The sequence below is a fragment of the Stenella coeruleoalba genome (genome assembly GCF_951394435.1).
Source record: "Stenella coeruleoalba genome assembly, chromosome: 12".
In the NCBI taxonomy this organism is placed as follows: Eukaryota; Metazoa; Chordata; class Mammalia; order Artiodactyla; family Delphinidae; genus Stenella; species Stenella coeruleoalba.
The window spans coordinates 75,878,083-75,895,259 of NC_137158.1; the positions used below are offsets into that span (position 1 = coordinate 75,878,083).

A 17,177-nucleotide genomic window follows, 5' to 3' on the forward strand; every position below is an offset into this window, starting at 1 on the left:
GAGTGCTTACATGGAGAGTGAACTGATTTAAGAGAAACCAAAGGAAAAACTGAGCAAAACTAATGCTGAAGTTTTAGATGAAGCCATAGGGCAGAAACTTGGCTATGTGTCCCAAGTATTTGGCCTTGAGTCAGAGTAACTATGCTTATTCTTAAGATCAACAAATATTTTCTCAGTACCGTACTCTATATTATTGTATAGAAATAAACCCTGGGGTTATTCCTGAAACTGAATCTCTTTCCTAGAGAAAGTGCTGTCAGGAGCATCCTAGTCTTTTCTTTTAGAGCTGCTGCTCTGGAATTTAGAACTGGGGTGGCTTTGCTGCTAATTCTTGGAATGCATAATGATGGATACTTGGATTTTGCCAAGTATGCCAATTATTTTGATTTTTAGTCACCACCATCAAGTAAAAGCATTATAGGGAGTGCTATACAGACTATATCTGCTATCTACAACTGGTTGAAGTAGAAACATTTTGATGGATACATATGCAAAGGTTGGGGAGAAAACTTAGTTCTTGCAGAGAATGGCTAGTAGTCTGTCCGGATTGGGCCAAGGGAAGCTGTCAATTAGTCTGGTTATGGGAGAGCCACAAATGCCCTGAGTTAAGTAATAAGAAAAAGAAGTTAAGTCATCTGTTTAGTGTTTGTGTACTGATCTATTTTTCATTTTGAAAATAAATTCGGCAAATTGGGAGTTCAAAAATAGTTTCACACATTTTACCTCAAAGAAAATCTCAGTGCAAGCAAATAATCAAGTGGACTCATCAGAAGTTACGTTATGCATAAATATTCTGCAGAGTCTTGTGTTGCTGAAAGTTTTGATATGTGTTATGCTGAGGTACAACCAGAGATATATGCACTTGCTTGTGTTCTGAAGAGGGATAGTTCCAGGGAGACTTGGACAGTGGGCAGAAAGCAGTTTAACAGTACTGTACTTTGGGTTATTTTGGGGGGGGGGGAGTGGGCAAAAATTTGTGTGCGCTCAGGTTGAAGATGGAATTTCCTTTAACACTGATGATGAAAGTAATAGTAAGAGAAAGTAATACATGTGGGTACATCCCAGAGCTTCTTCACTACATAATTTTTTGAAGAATGTCTTATGGGTAATTTCTTAAATTGGGAGAACGACATGCTTTTTTACATGCTAGATTTCTAAGTCTAGGGTAGATGCCACACCTGTGTTTGCAAGCTTAACGTGTAAGTCAGAAAAGATGTATTTTGTGTGTCTTAGATTTTGTTGCTTTTGTTAAAAAGTCTGTAGAAGATGCTTATTTTATAGTTGATTGTTACTGAGACTGTATTCCTTCAAGGATTCCCTGTACTTTAGCAATTCTTTTTTGTTTGTTTTAAACCTATTAGCGTAGGCATGTGGGTTTAAAACTTTTCCTGTTGAGATTCTAAAAAAATATATTTTATTAAATGCTACCTGGTACACACACATATGTAAAGTTGAAACAAAATTTTCAGGAAATAGTACTTGTTACTATGGGTATATACTCTGCTATCTTTTGTTTCATTTTTTAAAAAAAAATTAGCTGATTGTGGTACCTTAAATTGATTTCATAAATCACAAATGGATCAGGGTCCACAGTTTGAAAAAACTGGTATTTCAGTTTTTAGTATTAGTTGCTGTTACAAATTATCCCAACACTTAAGTGGTTTAAAACAGTGAACATTAGTTTATCTCTGAATTTCTGTGGGTCAGGAATCTGGAAGTAGCTTAGTTAGGTAGTTCTGGGTCAGGGTCTTTCATGAGGTGTTTTTTATGTCAAGAAGTTGACTGAGTTAGGATCTGCTTCCAGGGCGGCTTACACTCCAGCGGGTTAGTAGTTCTCGGTTCTTCTCTCTGGGGCTGCTTGAGTGTCCTCACAACATGGTGGTGGTTGGCTTCCCCCAGAGCAAGGGATCCAAGCAAGAGCGAGGAGACATCACCATCCGCCACACGCTGTTAGTTAAAAGCAAGTTACTCAGTCCAGCCTGCAGCCAAGGGGAGAGGAATTAAGCTCCATGTCTTGAAGGGAAGAGTCTCAAAGAATTTATGACATTTTAATAACTACCACAGTTCTATATTTTTCCTGTTTATGGATGAATTAGGATTGAACCAGAATTCTTGCTGAAGTCAATCTGTAAGTAATTATCTTAGTTAATTAAGTCAGTTTTTTCTCTGAGGGCGTTTAGTCACACTCCTTCCTCTAAAATTTGAGAAGACAGGCTCAAAGAAGTTAGGTAATTAACTAGCCAAGCCCATTCAGTCTAGGAAAACGAAACAGATTTTCTCTGACTTTTTGTCATGAGAAAATAATAATCTGTGTGCTGATAGAGATGAGAAAATTGGCTGATTTTTTAAAAAAAATCTTTTCTGAAGAAGTTATAGTGTGGGACTTTTGTTCTCTAGTCTTGCAGCTTATATTTTTACATGATCATAGTTATAGTGTCAGTTTATTTGGTCTCTGGATAATGCTTGACGTCTTTATGAATTTGCAGGCTCCTCATACCAGCACCCCCGTCCCAACTGATTTTTAGAGGAAATGGAAAATGTACTTACTAAATGAATTTTAACTACTTTATGGTTAGCTCCATGTGCTGCCTATATTACTGACCCTGAGATTGTACTGTAACTGTAATTGTACTGTAACTCTTCCAATTAGCACATTTCCAGGACCTAAAAGAAGATGTTACAACTAAAAGGTAATCAGGGTGTGCGTGTAAAGAAAACTACACCATGTTTTTCTGCTGTGAAGTTTTCATGGAAACTTCAGATCTAGAAGGCTTTGTTCTAAGCCTAGTTTTGGCTGACCGCTCCAAGGAGTGGGGTGAGTCCCTGGCATGGGTAGCGTGAGTGAGGCCAGGATGAGTTACCAAGGCTCACCTTGATTGTGGGTTGTTTTTTTTTTTTCCCATTAGGCTTTTCTGAGTAATAGGTGGGGATACAGTAAATCGTCTTACACTTCTGCTGTTACAGAATTGGATAATGGCTGCTTTTTTCTTAGACTGTTTTCTAGTTTATCTTACCACCAGGACACCTGACAGTTCTATTCTGCCCTAAAGCACTGATTGTACTTACTTATGTAATTACTTTTCTTGGTATTTATTTATATATGTTGTATCTCCTATCCCCCTGTAAGATCCCTACAGGGACTTACTTTCATATATACTGCTGGTACTCAAGTACTTGAAGGACTGAATTGAATTTGTAGTTGAAGGACCGAAGATGATAATTCTCCCACCACAACTGAATGAAGAAATGTTTATTTTTGAAGAAAGCCTCTGGATATATGTGGTAGGTGCAGCTGGTGTATGTGTTAATCACTCTCTCTGTTCTTGAGATGCCCACAGTCCAGTGGGGGAGAACACAATCATATACTTAATACACAGTTTGTTCTATACTACACGTGCAAAATGGTGTGCTGGTACAATGAAGTTGGTGTTAGAACTGAATCTTGAAGGGTGAGTGGATAAGATAAGATGTGGTTTTGTGACATGTTTGGGGTTGTGCATTTCTCAGCTTTACTCCATTATACATCTACCTTGAATTGTTTTACTGTTGGCAAGTGGCCATCATAGTTTGATAAGTTGCTTCTTTCTGTGGCATGCGTGCTCTTGGTGTATTATTTCTCTAGAACTGTGCTGGTCCAGTTCAGTAGCTCCTAGCCACATGTGGCTATGTAAGCTAATGTCACACTAGCCACACGTGCTTCAGTATCCACATGGGGCCAAAGGCTACCATATTAGACGACACAGATATTGAACATTTCTCTTGTCACAGAAAGTTCTGTTGGACAGTGCTGCTCCAGAGTCAGTCTGCACATTTTCACATTATCTGTAGAGTGTTAAGTTAGGAATAGAGTGAGAAAACTTAACGGCTTCCTGACATTAGGAGAGACAAGCGTGGTTGGTGTTTATGAGTAGAGGGCAGAGAGTATATATTTACCGTGGTTAAGAATATAGGCTTTGGAGTCAGATCTGGGTTGGAATCATACTCTGTCCCTTAAGCTGTTTGGCTTTGGGCATGTTATTTAACCTCTGAGCCTTAGTTTTTGTTTTGTTCAAATAGGGATAATATTTATCTCACAGGGCTGTGTATTAAAAAAGTGTATGTTAAGGGGCTTAGCACAGTGCCTCAGTAAATGACAGGATCATTAATATATTTTTTAAATAGTCACTGATTTAAAGAAATCTTTAGAGTTATCTTAAAGTAAAATTAACTTTTTTTCCTTTTGGTGTACAGTTCTGTGAACTTGAATATAGGTGCACATTTATGTAACCCCAGTCAGGATACAGGACAGCTCTGTCACTTCAGAAAACTCCCTCATGCTGTCCTTTGGCATGCTATCCTCCTCCCACTCCTCTCCCTGGCAGCCAGTGATTCCTCCTCCATCGCTTTTTGTCGTTTCCAGCATATGGTATATAAATGGAATCATAATATGTAGTCTTTTGAGACTGGCTGCTTTCAGTCAGCTAAGTTGAGTGAAAGAGTCATAAAAAGTTGTAACATGTATTAATAGCACAACGGATTTTTAAAGATGTTAGTTGTGAAATATTAAACAAAAAAAGTCTGAAATTTTGCTTATAGAATTGTGTGTCACTGGAGTTTTTAATGTTTGAAAGTGAAATTAATGATGAAATATATAGGGGAAAACTACTTCCCCCAATTGATGACAGCTGTGTACGTACCAACTTGTTTTTCTTTGTGAAGATAGTTGATCATTGGTAGGAGAGGATCCTGTTTTTAGTTTTATTAAAGATCTGTAGAGTTGCCAGCACAGTCCTGATTTGAAAAAGGTGGTTGTTTAAACATCATTAATTTCTAAAAATGTGGTCTGAAGATAACAGCTGGCTGCTTTGCCTAGACCTTCCCCAGCTTAACCCTGAAAGCCTGGCTGCTCCAGAAAAGCCCCCAGTGCCGGGAAACCCAGGATCTAAAAGGGCCACTTGAAGGAAATTGGAGGATTCCAGTTCATCAGATTTCATTAGTGAACCATCAGAGAGGTATTTGATACTAGTTTGTTGTCCTCTGTAAGTCTTCATTTGAGTGAGTTTAAGAAGTACTCTGGTCCATTTTCATTTTTTTCTTTCTCTTTGTTTTGGCTGCACTGCTGCAAGGAATCGTAGTTCCCCAGCCAGGGATCAGACCCGTGCCCCCCTGCAGTGGAAGGCGAGGAGTCTGAACCACTAGGACGATCAGGGAAGTCCCAGGTCCATATTTTTATGTTAGCAATATATATATATATATATATATATTTTATTTTTATTTTTGGCTGCATTGGGTCTTCGTTGCTGCGCATGGGCTTTCTCTAGTTACTGTGAGTGGGGGCTGTTTGTTGTGGTGTGCGGGCTTCTCATTGCAGTGGCTTCTCTCGTTGAGGAGCACGGGCTCTAGGCGTACGGGCTTTAGTAGTTGTGGCACACGGGCTCAGTAGTTGTGGCTCGCGGGCTTAGTTGCTCTGCGGCATGTGGGATCTTTCTGGACTAGGGATCGAACCTGTGTCCCCTGCATTGGCAGGCGGATTCTTAATCGCTGCGCCACCAGGGAAGCCCTCAGACATATTTCTTAACTAAGGATTCAAAGGGGATCCTGGGGATTTGATTCAGCCTTCATTTACTCTCAGAATCATATATGGGTTTTTACGCAGATGGACTGTACTAACAGTTAACTCATAACTTCACATATGTTAATTCCATTAATCCTCACAGACATTTTGTTCTGAGAGAAGCTGTGATCTTGAAAAACTTTTATGTTTGTATTATACCTAAAATAATTTTAAAAACTCTATATATAGAGTTGAAGCTTTTATCATAAATTTAAATACTTGAAAAATGTGTAATTTCTGACATAAGTATTGATATTTTAAAATATTTAAATTATATATAAATAAAATAATTTATATCTTTAATATATCTTAGTGGAATGTAATACAATAAGTTGATGTCCACCGTGATCCATTTAAACATAAGTAAACGATTCAAGTGTTACCTTCCTTTTTCTTCTTGAAAACTGTATTTGTTACATTTCCCCCACAAAATGTTATCCTAATAATTTTTTTTATCCTAATAAATTTTTATGCTTGAAGGTCTCACTGTCTTTTTGTTCTTCGTTACGTATTTGTGTATAAGTTGAAATGTTAAATTTTAATTTGCCATGACCATAAAGCACTAAATGTTCGTGTTCTTTTTGTTGTACTAAAATTTTATAATTACACAGTTGACCCAAACAGCAAATCGTACACATTGATACTTGGAGTAAAATTTTACTGGAAATGGCCCCTCTTATTAAAGAAGGCTCTGTTGACCAGTATTTCAAATTGTCCTTTGGCTTTCTAAAGATTTTAAAATGCAGGTTAAGTATATTTAAAGGTTTTAAAATACAGTGGACCAAACTAAAATTGAAGATGGGTGAGATGCCTTCTGTACATTGTGAGATTGGGAAAATGGGAGAGGAGAACAGGCTTGATACGCTGCTTACAGGTGACAGTGCAGGCACAGCGATTTTATGGAAGTGCTGATGTGGAACTTGATCTAGAAAGCTTTTTTTTTAAGGTAGAAATGAGTTTTCTTTTTTAAACTTATTTCTTGGCTGCGTTGGGTCTTTGTTGCTGCGCGTGGGCTTCTCTAGTTGCGGCGAACGGGGGCTACTCTTCGTTGCAGTGCGCGGGCTTCTCATTGCGGTGGCTTCTCTTGCCACGGAGCACAGGCTCTAGGTGCATGGGCTTCAGTAGTTGCAGCACACAGGCTCAGTAGTTGTGGCGCTGGAGCTTAGTTGCTCCGTGGCATGTGGGATCTTCCCAGACCAGGGCTCGAACCCATGTCCCCTGCATTAGCAAGCGGATTCTTAATCACTGCACCACCAGCGAAGTCCCTAGAAAGCAATTTTTTTTTTTTTTTTTTTTTTTGTGGTACGTGGGCTTCTCACTGTTGTGGCCTCTCCCGTTGCAGAGCACAGGCTCTGGACGCGCAGGCTCAGCGGCCATGGCTCACGGGCCCAGCCGCTCCGCGGCATGTGGGATCTTCCCGGACCTGGGCACGAACCCGTGTCCCCTGCATCGGCAGGCGGACTCCCAACCACTGTGCCACCAGGGAAGCCCTAGAAAGCAATTCTTAAATTATCTATGCCCACATGTTGCATAGTCCTTGGTATAGGTACCTGAAATCGGTACTCAAGAAGAACTCTTGCGGTGCACTGAAAGACATCAGGATGGGCAACTTCACACTATTCCAGCAAATATATACATGAATGTCATCAGTGAGGGTACAGATAAATGTGTATTCTCTTGGGAGTATACCATATAGCAGTTAAACAAGCTATAAAGTGACTGACAGTGTCCCAATTTAGAACAGTAATACTCTGTATATGTATATAACTTATGAAAAAGTCATTGTGATGGGGAGAGGGTAGTAGGGCAAGGGGATATGTGTAAAAATAAGGCAAATGAAGATAAAAAGGACTTTTTTTTTTTTTTTTTTTTGCGGTACGCAGGCCTCTCACTGTTGTGGCCTCTCCCTTTGCGGAGCACAGGCTCCGGACGCGCAGGCTCAGCGGCCATGGCTCACGGGCCCAGCCGCTCCGCGGCATGTGGGATCTTCCCGGACCGGGGCACGAACCCGCGTCCCCTGCATCGGCAGGCGGACTCTCAACCACTGGGGCGCCACCAGGGAAGTCCCAGGACTTTGTTTTTAAAAAGTTAATTATCAATTCAAGATGGTAAGCACATAAATGTTAAATTCTTTGTACTTGGTATTTTTAAATTTTCCCTGAGTATGTGAGAAACTTAAAAAAATATTCCTCTGTGGGAAGAATATTTTGACCCAACTTGGTAGTGAAAGGATGGAAAGTATTGATTAATAAAAGGAAAGTGCCAGTGAGCAGTCAGAGTCAAATTACGCCACCTAGAAATAAACAGGTGTACAAAGTTCGTTTTTGCCATTCAAGCCTACTTATTTTCTAAATTTCAACACTTTGGAGTTCCTGTATGGTTTTCTTAGGGCCAAGCTTGGGATTCCCTGGGGAAAGGTTAGGAGCAATGCCCAAATTCCCCAGATGCCCAGATTATCCAAAGTTCTTTAAAATATAAAATGAACATTATCCTTTCAAACTGTCAGTGTTATAGACCCAAATGCCAGATTCTTTATAGTTTTTATTCAAGCAGCAATACATTTAGAAACTGAAAAAGATCACTGTGACAATTTCTTGATTAAAAAAATTAAATACCTATTAATCTCAACAGGTGAGCATTTATTTTTGATTGTAGAGCTTCAATATATCTTGCAATGACACTTTTCCTTTGGTCGTCAATCAGAAAAATGCTCGTCCCAGCTCAAACATTACCTTACAAATAAAAAGTGAGAAGTATTAATAATTTCATGGCAAATCACTGGTACAAACTAAAATGACTTTCCTAAGGTCGTGATTAATGAAAAATGCTCCCGAAGTTAATAACTTTTTTGTTATTACAGGGCATTACAGGGCAAGCTGCAGATTTGAGGCACAGGTGCTTGGTGTTGGGTTGAACATTATACATTTACAGCTAGAACTTGCCCTAAATGCCATCTTTAAAAACGTGGAGGGAGGGACTTCCCAGGTTAGCGCAGTGGTTAAGAATCCGCCTGCCGATGCAGGGGACATGGGTTTGAGCCCTGGTCCAGGAAGATCCCACATGCTGCAAAGCAAATGAGCCTGTGCGCCACAACTACTGAGCCCACGCGCCACAACTACTGAAGCCCTCACGGTTAGAGCCAGTGCTCTGCAACAAGAGAAGCCACCGCAACGAGAAGCCTGCGCACCACAATGAAGAGTAGCCCCCACTCGCCGCAACTAGAGAAAGCCTGTGCGCAACTAAGACCCAATGCAGCCAAAAATAAATTTAATAAATAAATAAAAAGAGCAAATAATTAAAAAAAAAACATGGAGGGAATTCCCTGGTGGTCAAGCGGTTAGGATTTGGCACTTTCACTGCCATGGCCTGGGTTCAATCCCTGGTCAGGGAACTGGGATCCTGCAAGCTGCGCAGCATGGCCAAATAAAATAAATAAAAAGGTGGAACTTTTCCAAAAATCATACTTAATGCATTTTCAGAATATTACCACAGTCACTTGAAACCTGCCTCACTTCCAAATAGACTTAACATTTAGAACAAAGTCATGCTCTTTCCTGCTATTGTTTTCTGTCAAGTTACTTTCATAAAAGTTACCTACCTCTATGGTGATAAGGATGACAATCATCCCTTCCAGGCGCAGCGTCCTCTTCTCAGTCAGGTGATTCCGCATCAGATCTGTTAGCTCCATGCAGTGCTGAAGCTTTTCATTCATGACCTGCATTAGAAAAATCTCAGTATCCTGTATATTTAAACATTCACTTACGATAACAGTCGCATGCTTCAAAATTATAAGTTTGAAATAGGTGTGCAGTGAAAAATCACGCCTTCAATTCTTGCTCCCCAGCCCTCCCCAAAGGCAGCCTACCAGTGCCACTTGTCTCCTTTCTGTGAATCCACCTAGAGACGTTCTGTAACGCACAGATCTGACTGCAAGAAATACTTTGCATACTGAAGCTCTTATATTCATAAGACTTTGATGGAAGATCTAAAAGTTCTTGATTTCTAGTTTTTCGTTGCTGCCCTTGGATTTTCAGCAGTTAATAAAAGCAAACCTGAAATACTCTTTTAGCATGGCCTTAACATGACAATGATTACCTTCTACTAAAACTGTTCCAAGCCCCGCAAACACAAAACTTGACCTGCTGCACACTCGCCACTAGGTGGCACTGTTTTTTTTTGTTTTGTTTTTTTTTTTTTTTTTTACACGGTACGCGGGCCTCTCACTGTCATGGCCTCTCCCGTTGCGGAGCACAGGCTCCGGACGCGCAGGCTCAGCGGCCATGGCTCACGGGCCCAGCCGCTCCGCGGCATGTGGGATCTTCCCGGACCGGGGCACGAACCCGTGTCCCCTGCATCGGCAGGCGGACTCCCAACCACTGCGCCACCAGGGAAGCCCGATGGCGCTGCTTTTAATGCTTAACTGCAGAGATTCTGCATTCTGATGCCCCACAAGCTGGCTGAGGGGTTCACAGAAAACAGAATCTTTTAAGTTAAGACTTGAATGTGACCACTGGCAAGTTATACTTCCTTAATCTCTCTGTATCTCACTTTCTTTTGGAAATTACACAGTCTGGAAACGTTTTTTACAAGTTTTTGGATTCCCCTTGATAACTTCTGGGGTACGTAGGCTGAGAATGCAGGTATGGTCAGTGGAAATCTGAGACAAGTCACAGATGCATGTTTGGGGACTGACTGAAATGTGCTAGTGCACCATATTTACTGTCATTTTGCACAGAGCATTACTAACGAGAGCGAACACGTGGAAGCACACTGATAATATGTATTTGCCCACGCTTCCAGACTTCATGTAATCCTGTAGTCGCCAATTTGTATAAATGTTTAGAACAGTGCCTCTTTCTTTCCTCCCTTTCTTCGTCTTCCTATTTCTGTTGGCTGCTTGATCTTGGTCTAGAAACATGCTCAGCCTTAAGCTTGCTTCTCTCTTCGAAATGCTGACCCAACCCTCTTTTACATTTTCTTTCAAGTTTGACTAAAGAACAGACATTTTCTTTCTCCACTTCTCACCACCAACTTATTCCTTAGCCCTTAGAGGCTGTAGATATTACCTCTGCTCCCCCGAAACTTCCAGATGTCTCCTAAACAGTAACACCCTTTCTTGGTTAGATTCTGAAACCTCAATTAAGCATTTGACAACACCTTGAAATGCACACTTCCTTTGGCTTTTTCTCCCCTAGGGACTAAGTTCTGCCTCCGACCATCACTCTTTTTCTGAGTCTTCTCGGACCTCCCCTGGCCTGTGGATGACACTTTCCAGAGTCCTGATCTGGTCCCTCCTGTCCTCTAGCTCTGCACTCTCTCTGCACGATCCTGCCCATCTGGTTTGTGTAGGCGCTTCCTGAACTTCAGTCATTTCCATCCCACTGTCACTGCTTCTGTGATACACATGTGCTAATTGGATTTAAAGTCAAAAAGACTTACAAATGGGGACTTCCCTGGTGGCACAGTGGTTAAGACTCTGTGCTCCCAATGCAGGGGGCCCAGGTTCGATCCCTGGTCAGGGAACTAGATTCCCACATGCATGCAGCAACGAAGAGTTTGCATGCCATAACCAAGGAGCTGGCGAGCCACAACTAAGGAGCCTGTGAGCTGCAGGTGAGATCTGGCACAACCAAAAAAAAAAAAAAAAAACCCCACAAAAACCACCTTAGAAATGTTTATTTTAAAAGGAAACTACATTGCCAAAATGGAAAACCAGTATGATGTGAAATGGTGTTGGATACACAAAGCTGAGCCTGGTGCCTGGGAATTTGGTAGATTATACGTTAAGAGGGCCGGTCAAGAGCCACTAAAGCCAAGCTAAGCATTTCTCCTCAACTCTGAACAGAAGTGTTACTTGCTTCAACGCTTACATGTTATTTCAGGGTCCATGTGTTACCTAAGTTCATCTCTTGTACAAGTGTATGTATTCCACATTTTGAGAAAGACTGGTTTAAACTTTTTTGATAAGTCCCAAGTATTAACTGCTTAATCCCGATTTCTCCTCTGCCCGAATTTCTAACTGCCTATAAAACATCTTTTTACTATTTTCCTGCCGGCACCTTAAATTTAGCATTTCTCAAACTACAGTTGACATCCTGTTCAAGTCTCTCCCTCTTCTTGGGTCCCTAGCTCAAAGCAGGTCACGCGATCTTCTCGGGCACCCAGCATAGAAACCTTTGATCTCTATCCTGCACTCCTGGATCCCTGGCACTTCAGCTGCTGTATGGAGTCGAGTCTATCCTCTCCTTAGCATTTCTTAATACACCTAGTAGGCTTTTGTCAACTATCTGTCACCTCTTCAGACTGGTCTGTTTGGTCGTTTTGGTGGTGGTGATGGGCTGGGGGGTTTCTGGGTTTCGTTTGCATGGGCCACCAGAGTTCTCCTAAACAGGGTGGATCGTTTCACTCCGCTGCTCAGAAGCTTCGAGCGTCTTGCTATTGCCTTCTCGGTGACATGAAATGACCCCAGATGGTTTAGTCCAAGCACTCTTCAGTGGGTGGCGCCCTCTTCACGCCTGAAGGCGAGGTCTCTGTGACCCTTCCTGACCTCCTGCTCGCTCAGCACTCCCACAGCACCTCGCTGTTGCCCTCGTTTAGAACTTACCTCATTCTGCCTCATAGCCACCTGCTACCTGCCCGGCACCCTCCGCTCCTGCCCCCTTGCTTTGGAGAGTTACTCTTCCCTGTTTCCAACCACGTGATGCTGCCAATCTCAGTATCACTACCCACCTGACACCAGCCCCTCTCCCCTCCCCTGAAAAGCCCAAGGGGGAGACGGGGCCAGTACAAGACCCAGGCTTGGCCAACTGTGAGGCCCAGTTGCCTCATCACATGGCTGGTCAAAGCACGGACACGTGGCCCAGTCCTTTGACGCTGCCAGGCAGAGTAAAATGTCGCTGGGATATTCCCCCTTCCCACACCCCTTCCCCCATCGCCGAGAGAATGCCACCAAGAAGGAAAGGATGAGGCCAAATTGGTACAGAGGATGCTGACGCAAGAAGCAGTCCTGGTGACCCGCCTGGGTCTGTGCAACAGACATTCCCTGTTTCACACCTGCTCCCTGTTTCTCAGCCCCGTGAGGCAGTACACGGGGATAAGTAAGGTCATTCCAATTGTCCTCCTGTCGTGTGCAAGCAAGGGAGCCCCAACTAACACATGCGTCCTATGTCCTTCGGTTACAGAATCAGACGTGTTTCATGCGCACAGATGGTGGAGCAGAAGAAAACGGGGACAGGGTCACAGAGGTGGTAAATGTGAAGTAGGCTCTAAATAGGCAGGTGCCAGGAAGAAAAGGTGGGGCGCCAGGGGGACAGTATTTCTAGTAGAGGAAACAGCATGGAGGCAAGTACAGCTAGACAGCGAAAAACCTGAAAGTGCTTGGAGGTAAGGTTAAAAAAAGGTTAAGTACTGAATTGTGAGAGGTACTATAGACCATAGGGGGTAGGCAGAGTAATGGTCCCCCAGATATTCACATTCTAATCCTCGGGACCCACGAGTATTACACAGCAAGGGATACTTAAGACTGTGCAGGAATTAAGCTTGTTAAGTCAGACGATCTTTAGATAAGGAGACAATCCTAGATTATCTGGGTGGGCCCAGGGCAATCACAAGGGTCCTTAGAAGTGGGAATGGCAGGCAGAAGAGCTCAGCCATGCGAGACGGAAGAGGGGCTCTGAGCCAAGGGCAGTGGGTGGCCCCTCGGAGCTGGAACAGCCCAGGAAGTGGCTCCCACCCAGAGCCTCCGGAGCGGGACGCGGCCCTGCCAACGCCTTGACTTTGGCTCAGTGACTCCCAGGTCAGACTTCGGACCTACAGAACTGTAAAATAATACATCTGTGTTAAGTCAGTCTGTGGTAATCTGCTGCGGCCGCAGTAGAAATGAATACATAGCACGATCATGTTGCAACTTTCTCCTGCAGGTAAGGGAGTCCTTTGTCCACTCTTAAAATATTTGTTCAGTGTTTACTATACTGTGCTGGGCAGAGGAGATGAAATGGTGAGTAAGACAGATGTGTCTCTGTCTTCTGGCTACAGGGCCCAGCCTAGAGGCTGGGAGACAAAGAAGAAGGTATTAGGGTGAACGGGGGTGGGAGATGCACATCAGCTGTCTGGGCGCAGGAGGCGGGTCAGTTTGGCATCCCTCCCTGTCTCACCAGCCCAGGGCCTATCGTAGAGACTTTCAATAAATATCTGGCAATGAATGCATGACACTTGGGAGAAAACGAAAGGATGCTCTGACTGCATGTGGAAGATGAAGGAGAAAGAGGAAACCATGGTGAGTTTCAAGTTCCTGCTTGACTGACCAGGTGGTCGTGCTATTAGCTGAGACAGAAATAGAGAAGGTTCAACTGCATTTTCTGGGAGAATACAGTGAGTTTCACTTTGAACTCAACCACTGATTAATCCTACAAATATTTATGGCGCACATATTCTACGTGAGGCCTTTGCCAAGAAGCGGGAAGGGAGCCAGGAAGACGACGATCCTGTTCTCTGATTTCACGAAGCCTGCGTTCTAGAGGGGAGTGTACTCATCACATATTTACAGGGAAAGCAGCTTCTATCTCTTTCGCTGCTGTGTTTTAAGGAAGGAGAGGGGGAATCTCACGAGTGCAGCTCCAATTTCACATAAATCCCCTTTTCCCCTCTGAATACCTGCTACTTCTCCTTTTAGCCACCTTGCCCCAGTTCCTACACAGATTCCAATAAGGATGTGGAAGAAATATGTAATTTATAAAAAACAATTTAAAAGAAACAAATTTTAGCTCGTAAAGAAAATTTACAGTGGATTTCCAGGGACTGCTTGGTAATATGGACGGAATGTTCGTGTTCCCCCAAAATTCATGTTGATAGTCCTAGCCCCCAATGTGGTGGTATCTGGAGATGAGGCCTTTGGGGGTGATTAGGTTTAGATGAGGTCTAAATTAACATCCTTACAAGGAGAGGCAGAGACGCCGGAGTGGGTGCTCTCTCCCCGCCTTCTGAGGCGGCTACACCGAGAAGGTGAGAAGAGGCTTCTCACAAGGCACTGAGTCCGTAGTGCCATCAGATCAGCGCGACGCGGTGCGTGAACTGCCGCCCCCAGGAGTGCGCGCCACGTACTCCAGAAGCACACGGACAAGTGGTGCCCAGTTGAAACAGACCTTTATGTCTATTCTTCAGGACACTACCTGAGTTATTTTCCACTTGTTTTACAGCACGGATTAAGTGCAATGTACGCATTATTCCAGGTACTCAGTTAAGGATTCGGAAGTCAGCAGCATTATAGTTACACAGAACTCACATAAGAGTTTTTTGAAAAATACCATGGAACTGACCTGTTCCGGGGCTCTTCCAGTTTGGGGACTGAGGGGACCTGCTCCACCTGCTCCCTGGGCTGCGATCAATTTCCCCACACTGGGCACTGAGGGAGCCTCTCCACTCAGAGGAGCACTGTCCCCAGCGAACCCCAAGTGCCCTCCTGGCACATCCCCTCCCTCTGCTTGAGCAAAGTGAAGACGCAGAGGCACTTTCTCCAGGTTTCCCCTTCCTACTTGGCACTGTGATGCTGGTCCAGCTAGTTGATTACTTGATTAATGTAATCAACTTGATTGATTAATTAATGTAATCAATCAATGTAACTAGATTACATTGATCGTGTCAATGTTCACGATCGATCCTGTTTTAACATTCCTCATGTTCAGCTGTGGCTTTCACGCTGAATGCAGTGTTCATGTTGAGTAAGTTCCTATCTTTACACTTCTCCTCTGGACCACACACTCAGGATGTTTCCTGCTCAAACCACCTTCATCATTGGTGACTTCAGCGATTCTGTTCTCTTTTCCTGTACTCTTGTCCACGAGGGACATGTGAAGGACACCGTGGGCATCAAAGGTGCCGTGATTTGAGGAAGGACACAGGATGGGGGTGGGGACAGAGGGGGAGGATGCTTGAGCGCACACTTCCCGGGCAGCCGGTTTACCTTGGTTGCTCAGCCACCATTACTGACTTAACTCAGCACAACAGGCTGGTCATCGGAAGAGATCTGATGCATCTCCCTGGTGGCAATAATCTTTGTACTTCACCCCAACGATCGTGGTTCCACCGAACGTCTTCATTCCAAGAGAGAAAGGGGAGACATCCAAAAGCCATAACTCTTGAGCACTTCCAAATTCGTCCCTAGTAAATACGGCTGCTCATCAAGGTTGATGCTTTTGTTTAATGTCATTAGAGAATTCTCACAAAAGGTTTATTTTCAAGTTTTCCTTGAGGCATAATTTACATACAATAATCTGCACTTGTTTCCATTCTAAGTATACAATTTGAAGACTTTTCACAGATTGACACTATGTAAGTAACACCACAGCGTTTCCATCACCCCACGATCCCTTGTGCCCCTTTGGAATCTACTGCCCTACCCACCACTCCACCTCCAAGCCCTAGGGAACCACTGATCTATTTTCTGTAACTATAGATTAGATTAGCCTTTCTAGAATTTCCTATAACAGCATGGATTCTTTTGTGTCTAGATGGTTTTCACTCAGCATAACGATCCTGATATTCATTCATGTTGTTGCATGGATGGTAGTTCATTGCTTTTACTGCTGAGTGGTACTCCACTGTATGGCTATCCCACAATTTCTTTATCCATTCACCTACAGATGGGCATTTGATTGTTTCCAGTTTTTGGCTATCATGACTAAAGGTGCTAAGAACATTCAGGTACAAATCAGTGTGAGGACATATGTTTTCATTTCTCATGAGTAAATACTCAGGAGTGGAATTGTTGGATCGTATAGTAACACAACAATTAAATTTCTGAGGAACTGCCGGGCTGTTTTTGCAAAGTGGCTATAACGATGTATATTCCCACAAGTAATGTATGACACTTCCATCTGCTCTATATCCTTCCCAACACTTGGTATCGTCAGTCCTTTTAATTTTAGTCATTCTAGTGAGTGTGTCGTAATAGCGCATTGCAGGTTTAATTTGCACTTCCCTGGTCAACAATAACGTTGAACATCTTCTCATGTTCATTTGGCCGTTCACATATTTTGTGAGACGTCAGTTTAAATCTTTTGCCCATTTAAAAAACTGGCTTGTCTTTTTGAGTAGAAAGAATTCTTCCTTTTTTTTAATGCATAGATCTTTTTTTAAGAAAAATATTTATTTTATTATTTATTTTATTTTTGGCTGCATTGGGTCTTCGTTGCTGCACACGGGCTTTCTCTAGTTGCGGCGAGCGGGGGCTACTCTTCGTTGTCGTGCGCGGGCTTCTCATTGCGGTGGCTTCTCTTTTTGTGCAGCACGGGCTCTAGGCATGCGGGCTTCAGTAGTTGTGGCACGTGGGCCTAGAGAGCAGGCTCAGTAGTTGTGGCGCACAGGCTTAGCTGCTCTGCGGCGTGTGGGATCTTCCTGGACCAGGGCTCGAACCCATGTCCTCTGCATTGGCAGGCAGATTCTTAACCACTGTGCCACCAGGGAAGCCCCTTGAGTAGAAAGAGTTCTTTGATTATTATGGACAAGTCCTTTGTCAGGTTATATATTGAGAATATTTCCTCCCAACCTGTGATTTGCCTTTTCATATTCTTAAGAGTGTCTTTCAAAG

At 43.2% G+C, this 17,177-nt stretch overlaps 1 protein-coding gene across 6 annotated transcripts in view; it reads right to left on the reverse strand.

Moving 5' to 3' along the window:
* Positions 1 to 8,107: 8,107 nt before the first annotated feature.
* The window catches only part of RMND1 (required for meiotic nuclear division 1 homolog), a 39,130-nt gene continuing 30,060 nt past the window's right edge, over positions 8,108 to 17,177 (reverse strand). For 5 of the 6 annotated variants that reach the window (XM_079939914.1, XM_079939910.1, XM_079939913.1 and 2 more), the window contains 2 exons: positions 9,192 to 9,308; positions 8,108 to 8,325 (listed from right to left, as the gene is read on the reverse strand). In XM_079939914.1, coding sequence (XP_079796040.1) covers positions 8,293 to 8,325; positions 9,192 to 9,308 — 150 coding nt within the window. In that variant the 3' untranslated portion in view covers positions 8,108 to 8,292. Of the gene's footprint in view, positions 8,326 to 9,191; positions 9,309 to 16,470; positions 17,059 to 17,177 lie in introns of those variants that run through there. The other variant, XM_079939915.1, reaches the window with a different exon arrangement.